This window comes from Miscanthus floridulus, chromosome 18 (assembly GCF_019320115.1).
Source record: "Miscanthus floridulus cultivar M001 chromosome 18, ASM1932011v1, whole genome shotgun sequence".
Classification (NCBI taxonomy): domain Eukaryota; kingdom Viridiplantae; phylum Streptophyta; class Magnoliopsida; order Poales; family Poaceae; genus Miscanthus; species Miscanthus floridulus.
The window spans coordinates 43,122,130-43,135,651 of NC_089597.1; the positions used below are offsets into that span (position 1 = coordinate 43,122,130).

The 13,522-nt window shown below is 50.0% G+C and overlaps 1 protein-coding gene across 1 annotated transcript; it reads right to left on the reverse strand.

The window, feature by feature from the left end:
• Positions 1-9,100: 9,100 nt before the first annotated feature.
• On the reverse strand, positions 9,101-9,541 carry LOC136523714 (uncharacterized). The gene has a single exon (XM_066517307.1). It carries the CDS (start codon positions 9,539-9,541, stop codon positions 9,101-9,103), a length of 441 nt encoding a protein of 146 aa, XP_066373404.1.
• Positions 9,542-13,522: the final 3,981 nt, after the last annotated feature.

A 13,522-nucleotide genomic window follows, 5' to 3' on the forward strand; every position in this document is an offset into this window, starting at 1 on the left:
TCCGACCATCAAAGGGAAGGAAGGCATGGCTGGCTCGGCCGTATAGACCTCATGGCATGCAAGCTTCTGGAGGCACCTAGAGTCGTAGGCTGCTGACCCTCCAAAGATCTTGAGGCAGCCATCCAGTGCTAGAAATCCACTATCCTTCCCCTCAGTGTCGTTCATGGCCAGCTTGGGGTCCTTCCTGTGCTCCCCCTTGTTGGAGCCTCCAAGCAAGAACCGCTTCATGAGGCCACAGTCCTTGTATAAATGCTTGATAGGGAAGGCATGGTTCTAGCATGGCCCTTCGAGCAGCTTCTCAAAGTGGTCCGAGGTACCCTTGGGGGGCTTTTGACCCCCCTTGTGGTTGGCGATGGCCACAAGCGAGCCCCCATGCGACTGCTTGTTCTTCTTCTTGTTGCAACGGTTGGAGGCACCTTCGCCGGCGTCCTCTTCTCGCTTTGACTTGCCCTTGAGGCGGTCAAAGATCGCTCCGACTGCCTCCTCGCCTGAGGCATGGCTAGTGGCGATGTCGAGGAGCTCCTTGGTGATTCATGGGCCCTTATGTCCTAGCTTGTGAACCAAGGACTCGCAGATGGTTTCAGATAGGAAGGCTCCTATGACGTCGATGTCAGTGACGTTGGGCAGCTTGTTGCACTATCGGGAGAAGTGTTGGATGTACCCACAAAGAGTTTCCTTAGACTTCTATCAGTAGTTTTTGAGATCCTAGGGGTTCCTAGGACGTGCGTATGTGCCCTAGAAGTTTCCCACAAAGATCTCTTTTAGGTCCACCCAACTTTAGATTCAGTTGGGTGGTAGGTGTTCCAACGACATTCACGTCAAATTGGCTAGGAATAATGGAAGGTTGCGGATAATGAAATTGTCATTATCTGCTCCACCGGCTTGGCAAGCAAGCGGATAATCCTCGAGCCATAGTCCAAGGGTCGTTTCCCCAGAGTATTTTGGGATGTTGGTCGGCGGTCGGTACCGTAATGGGAAGGCGACGTTGAGGATGTATCGGCCAAAGGCCTGAGGGCCTAGAAAGTTAGGTCTCGAGCTTCGGTCCTCACCGCTGTCATAGCGTCCACCCCGATGAGGGTGGTAACCATGGCTAGTCCCCTCCCTCGCATCGCCGCAGGCACGCCTGTGGGCATCAAGGGTGTCATGTGCATCATGGTTGTGGCCGAGACGCTCATGCACCAGGACCGTGGTGCGGGGCTTGCCACCTTGCTACGCCTAGTGGACTGACATGTCCATGTTGGGTCACTCTAAGGGCATGCATTGGCTAGTGTTGAGCTCACATCGTCGGGACAACGATCTCTCAGCCTGTTGTGCCACCGCACGCTCGAGCAGCATGTGAATCTCATGGTGGTCCCATCGATCCTTGGGCATCATGGGCCCTAGAAGCCCCCAGAGCAAGGCCACCACAACAACGATGTTCTGGCTCACCAAGGTGAAGTGTGGGAGGGCTTCATCATCCTCGATGATCCTTCGATTCACGTTGTAGGCCACGGCACGCACACGCCTACTATCTTCATGGTGCTCGATCTCTCGCTCAAGCTCCGCATGTTCCTGCTCAAGATGGAGTCATGCTTCCTTGAGCTCTTGGTGCCGAGCGCTTAGCTACTCCACCCGTAGGCAAGGTGGGGCCCTTGTATCCCTCTTGACCTCATCATCAAAGTCGTTCATTGGGCTAGCCTCTCCCTCGTGGATGCTTTTGACATGTCCCTCGGGGGTACCTGACATGAAACATTCATGAGAGGGGTGATGGCTCCCCCTTCTGGAGTCAGAGTTAGAGGGCGACACTAATTCTCCTATGAGGCGGTCGTGGAAAGATTCCACGACATATTCGGTCATCCCCATGAACTTGTCGTTCATATAGGATGGGGGAGTGTGTTGCGCTACAAGGTAGCGTTGTGTAGACCGAATAGGAGCATCGTCAGGGCACTTCGTATGAGGTATTTTGGGGAGAGCGGTTCTCCTCTAGCAAGCTACATCATGACATTGGTGAATGAGAAGGTAAGGTGGCGTAGGTCTTCTCTGGATGGTCGGGGTCCTAGGAAGGCACCGAGCTAGTGATCTAGCCTCCCATAATTGAAGTCGAGGAGCTGGTCGCTCCTAGGGACGTGGGCCTCCGGTGCATGTAGCTGTAGTTCCTCGAGTGCCTTCGATCGCGTCGAGTCTGGTAGAGTGGAGAGGTTGGACGGTGGTGAGAGCCTACACCAACTCTCCCTCCATTGTGAAGATGAAGTCCAAGTTCCCTAAGTGCACGTGCGTGCCTAGGACCTAGTTGACTATGTGACTAGCCATCCAAGTCCTGGTGTGGACATCGAGATGTGCAAAAGCCCCCTATCTAGCGCACCAACTATCGGTGTTTCGAGTTACCACCGACGAGTAAATTTCTAGTATTATGCGTCTGGCTCGGATGGTGTGCTTAGAGGACATGAGGTTTATACTAGTTCGGGCAGAAAGTCCCTACGCCCAGTTCATCGTTGTTGCTCATGTTACTATCACTGATAGTTTGTAGTAGGGGTTACAAACAGGCGAGAGAGGGAAAGGATCCCAAGTCTCTAGTGAAAGGAGTGAATGGATGTTGAGAGCTCGATTGCTGCTCAACCAATTGCTTGTGTCATGCACTTATGTGGATCTAGATTGATTGGGTCTCGATGATCGATGGATCGGTCCTTTTCATGGGGCGCCCTGCTTTCCCTTTTATAGGCCAAGGGAAAGTGCGGGTTACAATGAAGTAAAAGGAGAAGAACTAGAGAAAGAAGAAGGCCTTTAGGATCACTAGGTCCATCTTCTTCTTCATGTGGGTCCCATCGATCCTATAGATGGCAATAGGGACAGCTCCAAGTCGTGGCCCTGTTCATCACTGACGCCATGCGCTGGCGTTGTCTACCGGTCATGGCGCTCCATTCCGTCCTAGCGGACGTCATGGCGAATTGATGCGCCTGTCATCATTCATACAAGGGTTAGGCAAAATAGCACTGGTATGTCTGACACTGTTCTTGATGTGAATCTAGAGGTATAGCCCATCATGGCCATGGGTTACACCGAGTCATGTTAGTCTCTTCCCTGGTGTCAGACCTTTGACCCGGGCCCATACACTTTGGACCTAGAGTGGTTTGGCGGTGGTATGGGTCCCCATTGGGCAAGGCGAAGCCCACCCCCAGAGGGCGAGTAAGGCAGAGCCCACCCCCAGAGGTCAGGCGAGGCAGAGTCCGCCCCTAGAGGTCAGGTGAGGTGGAGATCATGGCCTCGAGGTTGAGCAAGGCGGAGCCTACCCCTAGAGGTCGGGCGAGACAAAGATCACGACCTCGAGGTCGGGTGAGGTGGAGCCCGCACCCAAGGGGTCGGGCGAGACAGAGATCATGGCCTCGAGGTCGAGCGAGGTGGAGTTCACAATGTTGGAGCCATCCCTATTGATGAATCAATGTTAGGATTTCACAATCATTAGCTCTTAGTTAGGCCCTATTCTTCAAGAATAGGGCCTAACTAAGAGCTAATGGTCGGGCGAGGTGGAGTTCACAATGTTGGAGCCATCCCTATTCGTGGCCCTACTAAGCTAGGGCTGGTTGGAGCCATAGTCGCGTTCTTGACTGCTAGGATGAATCAATGTTGATGACCATTAGCTCCTCCTCTTCGGGTACCCTAGTATTAATCTCTGATAGTTTTAGTCCTGAAATTTTTATAGTAGCTTCATTGTATTATTATGTGCTCGCTGTAATTTTTGTGGCTTTAGAATAGACTAAACATTGGGGTAGTTAAATGCTCTTTGTTTCAATATACATTAAATCATCAATAGAAATAAAGATATATCCTTCATTTGTAAAGCTAGGTGTTTGTTAGTTGAACCCGACACTTTGCTTCATAAAGATGATAGTTAGCTTAGTACCTTGGTCATTAGAGCTAGCTTAGTAGCTTAGTATGTGTATTCTTAGTCTAAGAGTTGCTGTTGCCTAAATACTAAGTGTTGCATCATCATTGCATGGATGTGGAGAATGAGTTGGTAGAGATCGTGACCACCGGCGATCATGAGTTCGAGGAGATCATCGAGGAGTATGAGGAGGAGATTCTCGTGCAGGAGGAGGTCCTAGAGCCACCACTGAATGACTCAGCTGACACCGAGCCTGCCCAAGGCAAGCCCCTGTATATAACCTCTATTTTATAATTCACTGTATATAAATGTGTTGTGCATTTATGTTATAGGAATTTTTTTGGAAACCACATGCATAGATACACCTGTCCTAAGAGTCTTACTAGTGCAGGTTCAAGTAGATGCTATGCTTAGGTCATCGGTAGCATGAGTAACATGTCGTTGCTCACAATAGGGGATTATTATTACTCTCATAATAAAATGATGAAAGAAAATAAGGAGATAAGGCAGGGATATGGTATGGGTATTGGTGGGTGTAACAAGTTGTGTCCTATGACCAATAGGGCTTTGCTTGGTTACACTGTTTTCTCTGTTTGTGTCGATTAAGGACCGTCCATTGCTATGAATGGTAGTCAGGTCATAGACTTATTATCCTAAGCACATACTTGCTTATGGGAGCGAGAAGGCTTGTTACGCTCTTGTCATGGGTTCTGGCTCTTTCTAGACCAACTGATTAGAGGTAGAGAAAGGTGGAGGTCTAAGCACCATAGTGAGACCGGGTCTCAAGTGTGGGGGCTTGGAGTCCAAGTTTGGATGGGACCTAGACCCTATGACAGGAGTCGAATGGGTTGGTCTTGTTTATGCCTGGGGTACAAACATGGCGTGTGTTTCGAGGTACCTAGCTGGAATACATTGGTTCTCGAATCGCCGTTTCTATGATACGGTACGACTTGGCTATGGTCTAGCACCATAGTAAGAACTGGAAGATGAAACATGGTGAAATGGTTCTAATTACTTAACCCTTGCTTGAAAGTAGAACATGTGCTTACCTAGAATGGTTAGCTAATGAAGTAATCATGACTGCTAATAAAACTTGACTGTAAGGATGAACTATTAGTAATGTTTTTCGCAAACAAAAAGAAAACAGCAAACACATATTGTCTATCATATCCTTGAGAGTCGGGAAACTATTCCCACTAGTTGGGTAAGTCTTGCGAGTACATTATGTACTCATGGTTTATTTTACCCATGTTGTAGGTGTAGCTCGAGGAGTAGCTCTTGTATGGAGGATTCTTTGGGTGGGCACAGATAGATCATTGTATCATTTTTGCTAGATGTTTATTTTCATTCCGTTGTTTAATTATCGCACTCCGACCCACTGGCACAAGACTTTCCTGCAAACATAGAGGATGAGATCATCCTCCCCAAGAATTTAGTTAGGGAGATAAGTTAGGCGGCGAACTCATAATAAGTGGACAAGCTCTTAAATTTCATTATGGCCAAACAGATTTTTAGCCCTTCTCCCCTTTTTGTATGAAAAGGTTAATGCGTTCCGACCCTTTCTGTTGTTAAGGCTAAAAAGCTCGGGATGCGGGTGAACAAATTGTGATCACGTCGGTTAGCAAAAATACCATAGCTGCAGGGGCATAGGTTTCTTGTAGTCCGACCAGATATACTTAGCATCTCTTTCCGCAACCCTCGCTTCTAGGTCTTAACGTGACAGAGGGTCAGGCATAGAGAATGTTTGCCAAGTGGATATACTCTTAGACGTGTACCGACTCTTTTTCGTAGTTAAGGCTAAAAAGCTAAGGGCGCGGAAAAAACTCTGATCATGCTGGTGAGCAAAAACATTATAGCCGCTGGGGCATAGGTTTCTTGCAGTTTGACCAGTTTTACTCAGCGTCTGTTTCCACAACCCTTGTTTCTAGGTCTTAACGTGAGAAAGGGTCGGGCATAGAGAATGTCTACCGAATACATATGCTCTTATCTCTTATCAGTCCTAGAGTGAGGCCTGACCCCCTGCCACTGCTAGGGTCGGGTGTCACTAAAGATCAGGGAGTTGATAGCGAAACTGATAAGAGAAAGTGCATGTATATTAAGGGTAAAAGTGATGTAGCTGTTCGATGTTCCAGGTATTGATGAAGACTTCACCGTCGATAGTCTTGAGCTTGTAGGTGCCTGGTTAGAGCACCTCCGTGATGACATATGGTCCCTCTCACGATGGAGAGAGCTTGTGGTGGTTCTTGTTGCTCTATACGAGGCGAAGCACTAGGTCCTCGATGTTGAAGGCCCGACCCCGCACTCGATGGTTGTGGTACCGGCTCAATGCTTGCTGGTACTTGGCCAAGCGAAGGAGGGTGACATCATGCACTTCATCTAGCTGGTCCACGGCATCCTTGAGGGATGCGTTGGCTCCCTATTTCTCATATGCCCTAACCCTCGGCGCTCCATAATCGAGGTTGGTCGGGAGGATAGCCTCGGAACCATAGACCATGAAAAATAGTGTGTAGCCGGTGGCCTGGCTAGGGGGCGTCCTTAGGCTCCAGAGCATTGTGGGAAGCTCCCTGACCCATCGTCTGCCAAACTTGTTCAACTGGTTGAAGATCCTAGGCTTGAGGCCTTATAGGACCATGACGTTTGCATGCTCGACCTACCCATTCGTGTGGGGAGCGCCACGGCAGCCCAATCAACACGGATATGGTATTCATCGTAGAATCAGAGGAACTTCTTTCTGGTGAACTGTGTGTTGTTGTCCATGATAATAGAGTTCGGGACTCCAAAGCGATGGACGATGTCAAGGAAGAACAGCACAGCTTGCTCGAACTTGATCATGGAGATCGGTCGAGCCTCTATCCACTTTGTAAACTTGTCTATGGCGATAAGCAAGTGCGTATAGCCCCTAGGTGCCCTCATGAGAGGTCTATCATTTGGAGTGCTTGGGCCAGTAGGTGGGTCTGCCGAGCGTAGTATTGACACCCTTCATAGGTGCGCACGATATGTTCAGCGTTGGCTACCATGGTCAACCAGTAGAAGCCTTATCAGAACACGTTTCCAACCAGGGTTCTAGGCGCGGCATGGTGATCGCAGACCCCACCATGGATATCTCTTAGCAACCGCTTCCCTCATTCAATGGGGATGCAGTGCTGCAGGATCCCGGTGTGGCTTCACCTGTAGAACTCACCCTCAATAAGGACAAAGGACTTGGCACGACACGCAAGCTACTGAGCCTACATTTTGTCTGTCGGCAGCGCCTCATAGAGGAGGTAGTTGAGGTAAGGCATGCTCCAGTCGGCCAGAGGGTTGGGCTCTATCGTTGGATCCTCATCGACCTCCATGACTTTAGGGTCAGATGGAGCTGACAGATGGTTAGCCTCTGAGCCTAGGGTAGGCGACCCATCACTGACTTGTTCTGGCTCCTTGTAGCGGACTGAGGGATTATATTGATCACTGGCGAAGAGGCCTATCGGCACCGGCTCTCGGCCGAACGCCATTTTCGCTAGTGCGTCGGCCGCCTTGTTGAGATGCCTCGGAATGTGATTGAGCTCGAGACCATCGAACTCATTGTGCCAGCTTGATTCCTTCATGACTTGGTCAATGACCAGCTAGGAGTTGCCCTCGGACATCAAGCCATCGGATACCCACCTCAACGACGATGCGTAGGCCGTTGATGAGGGCTTCATATTCGGCCACATTGTTGGAGGAGGGGAAATGGATGCGAACCATGTACCTTATGCATACCCCGAGGGGTGAAATGAAGACTAGCCCCATGCAGGTGCCTTTCTTCGTCAGTGATCCATCGAAGTACATCATACAATACTCTTGGTCGATGACTGCTGGCGGCATTTGGATCTCGGTCCACTCTGCAATGAAATCAGCCAGCACTTGGGACTTGATGGCCATCCAGGGGCATACGAAATGACTTGACCCATCAGCTCAAGTGCCCACTTCGTGATTCTTCCTGTGGCATCCTGGTTCTAGATGACCTCGTTGAGAGGGAAGGATGTCACGATTGTCACCGGATGTGACTCGAAGTAGTGATGCAACTTCCTCATGGTGATAAGGACAGTGTATAGGAGCTTCTAGATTTGGGGGTAGCGGGTCATGGAATCGGACAAGACCTCGCTAATGAAGTACATGGGACACTGCACTTTGAGGGCATGTCCTTCTTCTCATTCTACCACTAGGGCGGCGCTGACCACTTGCATGGTGCCTGCAATGTAGAGCAGAAGTGGTTCTCTATCAGTTGGAGCGACTAGGATCGAGGCCTTCGTCAGAAGCTACTTGACCATGTCAAGTGCCACCTAGGCCTTGGGCGTCCATTCAAAATGGTCAGCCTTCTTCAAAAGCCGATAGAGGGGGAGACCTCGTTCACTAAGGCATGAGATAAAGCATCCGAGTGTGGCGAGGCACCCTGTAACTCATTGTTCCCCCTTGATGTTCTAAATCAGGCCCATCCTCATGATAGCTGAGATCTTCTCTGGGTTGGCCTCGATGCCATGCTCGGAGACAATAAAACCTAGCAGCATACCCCTTGGGACCCCAAAAATGCACTTCTCAGGGTGGAGCTTAATGCTGTTTGCTCAAAGTTTCACGAAGGTCTACTCTAGGTCGGCCATGACCTGGTCAACCCATTTGGACTTGACCATGATGTCATCCATGTAAGCCTCAATAGTTCGCCTGATGAGATCCCTAAAACACTTGAGCATGCAATGTTCGTACGTCACCCCTATGTTCTTTAGACCAAAGGCATGGTGACGTAGCAGAATGATCCGAACAGGGTGATGAAAGATGTCATGAGCTAGTCAGACTCTTTCATCGTGATTTGATGGTACCTAGCGTACGCATCAAGGAAGCAAAGGGTTTCGGACCCTAAGGTCAAGTCAACTACTTGGTCTATGCGTGGCAAAGGAAATGGATCCTTTGGCCATGCTTTGTTGAGACCCATGTAGTCAACATGCATTCTCCATTTCCCACTCTTTTTTCATACAAGAACGAGATTGGCTAACCACTTGAGGTGGTATACTTCCTTGATGAACCTGGCCACCAAAGCTTTGTATCCTCTTCATCGATGGCCCTACGTTTCTCCTCATCGAAGCGACGTAAGCGCTGCTTCACTAGCTTGGAGCCTGGACTGATCTTCAAGGCATGCTCAGTGACTTCTCTCAGAATGCCTAGCATGTTTGAGGGTCTCCACGCAAAGATGTCTCTATTGGCACAAAGAAAGTCAAGGAGCATGCTTTCCTATTTAGAGGAAAGTGTGGTGCCAATGCGCACCACTTTGCCCCTGGAGATGCTGGGGTCTATGAGGACATCCATGGTGCCCTCCACAAGCTCAAAAGATCTAGCCAACTGCTTGGGGTCGGGTGCTTCTTCGATGACCTCCTTCCTGATGGTCGTGAGCTCTTCGGAGGCGACAATTGCCGCGATGTGTTCGCTGCACCCGACCTTGCACTCATAGGTGCACTGGAAAGAAGTGCCCATGGTGATGACCCCGCATGGACCCAACATCTTCAACTTTAGATAGGTGTAGTTAGGGATGGCCATGAACTTCGTGTAGCATGGATGTCTTAGGATGGCGTGGTATGTCCCGTGGAACCCGATGACCTCGAAGGTAAGGGTCTCCATCTGATAATTGGTTAGATCCCCAAAGGTGATGGGTAGATCGATCTGTCCAAGTGGCATGGCCTACTTTCTAGGAACACTGTCGTGGGAAGGTGCCCCGGTCGGTCAGATGCGCGCTCGGTCGATGCCCATGGCGTCGAGCATTTCAACATACATGAGTGGCTTCGTGCTGATGATTGGGTCGACCATGAGCGGATATCTTCCTAGCTGTGGAGCACATTTCGGGTGGTCAGTCTGATCAAAGGTTATGGCAGACTCTGACCATCAAAGGGAAGGAAGGCATGGCTGGCTCGGCCGTATAGACCTCACGGCATGCAAGCTTCTGGAGGCACCTAGAGTCATAGGCTGCTGACCCTCCAAAGATCTTGAGGCAGCCATCTAGTGCTAGAAATCCACCGTCCTTCCCCTCAGTGTCGTTCGCGGCCAGCTTGGGGTCCTTCCTGTGCTCCCCCTTGTTGGAGCCTCCGGGCAAGAACCGCTTCATGAGGCCACAGTCCTTGTATAAATGCTTGACAGGGAAGGCATGGTTCTAGCATGGCCCTTCGAGCAGCTTCTCAAAGTGGTCCGAGGTACTCTTGGTGGGCTTCTAACCCCCCTTGTGGTTGGCGGTGGCCACAAGCGAGCCCTCACGCGACTGCTTGTTCTTCTTCTTGTTGCAATGGTTGGAGGTGCCTTCACCGGCGTCCTCTTCTCGCTTTGACTTGCCCTTGAGGCGGTCGAAGATCACTCCGACTGCCTCCTCGCCTAAGGCATGGCTAGTGGTGATGTCGAGGAGCTCCTTGGTGATTCATGGGCCCTTATGTCCTAGCTTGTGAACCAGGGACTCGCAGATGGTTTCAGACAAGAAGGCTCCTATGACGTCGATGTCGGTGACGTTGGGCAGCTTGTTGCACTGTTGGGAGAAGTGTTGGATGTACCCACAAAGAGTTTCCTTAGACTTCTATCAGTAGTTTTTGAGATCCTAGGGGTTCCTAGGATGTGCGTATGTGCCCTAGAAGTTTCCCACGAAGATCTCTTTTAGGTCCGCCCAACTTTGGATTCAGTTGGGTGGTAGGTGTTCTAACGACATTCGCGCCAAATTGGCTAGGAACAATGGAAGGCTGCGGATAATGAAATTGTCATTATCTGCTCCACCGGCTTGGCAAGCAAGTGGATAATCCTCGAGCCATAGTCTGAGGGTTGTTTTCCCAGAGTATTTTGGGATGTTGGTCGGCGGTCGGTACCGCAATGGGAAGGCGGCGTTGAGGATGTATTGGCCAAAGGCCTGAGGGCCTAGAAAGTTAGGTCTCAAGCTTTGGTCCTCACCGCTGTCATAGCATCCACCCTGATGAGGGTGGTAGCCACGGCTAGCCCCCTCCCTCGCATCGCCATAGGCACGCCTATGGGCATCAAGGGTGTCATGTGCGTCACGGTTGCGGCCGAGATGCTCATGCACCAGGACCGCGGTGCGAGGCTTGCCACGTTGCTACACCTAGTGGATTGACATGTCCATGTTGGGTCACTCTAAGGGCATGCATTGGCTAGTGTCGAGCTCATGTCATTGGGACAACGATCTCTCAGCCTGTTGCACCGCCGCACGCTCGAGCAGCATGTGAATCTCATGGTGGGCCCATCGATCCTCGGGCGTCACGGGCCCTAGAAGCCCCCAGAGCAAGGCCACCACAACAGCGATGTTCTGGCTCACTAAGGTGAAGTGTGGGAGGGCTTCATCACCCTCGATGATCCTCTGATTCATGTTGTAGGCCACGACGCGCACACGCCTACTATCTTCATGGTGCTCGATCTCTCGCTTAAGCTCCGCATGTTCCTGCTCAAGATGGAGTCGTGCTTCCTTGAGCTCTTGGTGCCGAGCGCTTAGCTACTCCACCCATAGGCAAGGTGGGGCCCTTGTATCCCTCTTGACCTCGTCATCAAAGTCGTTCATTGGGCTAGCCTCTCCCTCGTGGATGCTTTTGACATGTCCCTCGGGGGTACCTAACATGAAACATTCATGAGAGGGGTGATGGCTCCCCCTTCTGGAGTCAGAGTTGGAGGGTGACACTGATTCTCCTATGAGGCAGTCGTGGAAAGATTCCACGACATATTCGGTCATCCCCACGAACTTGTCGTTCATAGGGGATGGGGGAGTGTGTTGCGCTACAAGGTAGTGTTGTGTAGACCGAATAAGAGCATCGTCAGGGCGCTCCATATGAGGTATTCTGGGGAGAGCGGTTCTCCTCTAGCAAGCTACATCATGACATTGGTGAACGAGAAGGTAAGGTGGCGTAGGTCTTCTCTAGATGGTCGGGGTCCCAGGAAGGCACCGAGCTGGTGATCTAGCCTCCCATAATCGAAGTCGAGGAGCTGGTCGCTCCTGGAGGCATGGGCCTCCGGTGCGTGTAGCTGTAGCTCCTCGAGTGCCTTGCGATCGCGTCGAGTTCGGTAGAGTGGAGAGGTTGGACGGTGGCGAGAGCCTACACCAACTCTCCCTCCATTGTGACGATGAAGTCCAAGTTCCCTAAGTGCACGTGCATGCCTAGGACCCAGTTGACTATATGACTAGCCATCCAAGTCCTGGTGTGGACATTGAGACGTGCAAAAGCCCCCTATCTGGCGCACCAACTGTCGGTGTTTCGAGTTACCACCGATGAGTAAATTTCTAGTATTGTGCGTCTGGCTCGGATGGTGTGCTTATAGGACATGAGGTTTATACTAGTTCGGGCAGAAAGTCCCTACGTCCAGTTCATCACTGTTGCTCGTGTTACTATCACTGAAAGTTTGTAGTAGGGGTTACAAACAGACGAGAGAGGGAAAGGATCCTAAGTCTCTGGTAAAAGGAGTGAATGGATGTTGAGAGCTCGATTGCTGCTCAACCGATTGCTCGTGTCATGCTCTTGTGTGGATCTAGATTTATCGGGTCTCGATGATCGATGGATCAGTCCTTTTCATGGGCGCCCTACTTTCCCTTTTATAGGCCAAGGGAAAGCGCGGGTTACAACAGAAGAAAAGGAGAAGAATCAGAGAAAGAAGAAGGCCTTCAGGATCATTAGGTCCTTCTTCTTCTTCATATGAGTCCCGTCGATCCTATAGATGTCAATAGGGATGGCTCCAAGTCGTGGCCCTATTTGTCACTGACACCATGCGCTAGGATGAATCAATGTTGATGACCATTAGCTCTTGACTGCTAGGATGAATCAATGTTGGAGCCGGTTGGAGCCCAATGTTGGAGCCGGTTGGAGTTCACAATCATTAGCTCTTAGTTAGGCCCTATTCTTCAAGAATAGGGCCTAACTAAGAGCTAATGGTCGGGCGAGGCGGAGTTCACAATGTTGGAGCCATCCCTATTCGTGGCCCTACTAAGCTAGGGCCGGTTGGAGCCATAGTCGCGTTCTTGACTGCTAGGATGAATCAATGTTGATGACCATTAGCTCCTCCTCTTCGGGTACCCTAGTATTGATCTCTGATAGTTTTAGTCCTGAAATTTTTATAGTAGCTTTATTGTATTATTATGTGCTCGCTGTAATTTTTGTGGCTTTAGAATAGACTAAACATTGGGGTAGTTAAATGCTCTTTGTTTCAATATACATTAAATCATCAATAGAAATAAAGATATATCCTTCATTTGTAAAGCTAGGTGTTTGTTAGTTGAACCCGACACTTTGCTTCATAAAGATGATAGTTAGCTTAGTACCTTGGTCATTAGAGCTAGCTTAGTAGCTTAGTATGTGTATTCTTAGTCTAAGAGTTGCTGTTGCCTAAATACTAAGTGTTGCATCATTATTGCATGGATGTAGAGAATGAGTTGGTAGAGATCGTGACCACCGGCGATCATGAGTTCTAGGAGATCATCGAGGAGTACGAGGAGGAGATTCTCGTGCAGGAGGAGGTCCTAGAGCCACCACTGACTGACTCAGCTGACACCAAGCCTGCCCAAGGCAAGCCCCTATATATAACCTCTATTTTATAATTCACTGTATATAAATGTGTTGTGCATTTATGTTATAGGAATTTTTTAGAAACCACATGCATAGATACACCTGTCCTAAGAGTCTTACTAGTGCA

Bases quoted from the DNA above. Each gene is read 5' to 3' on its own strand.
- LOC136523714 (XM_066517307.1), bottom strand. From the start codon at position 9,541: ATGCCACTTGGACAGATCGATCTACCCATCACCTTTGGGGATCTAACC.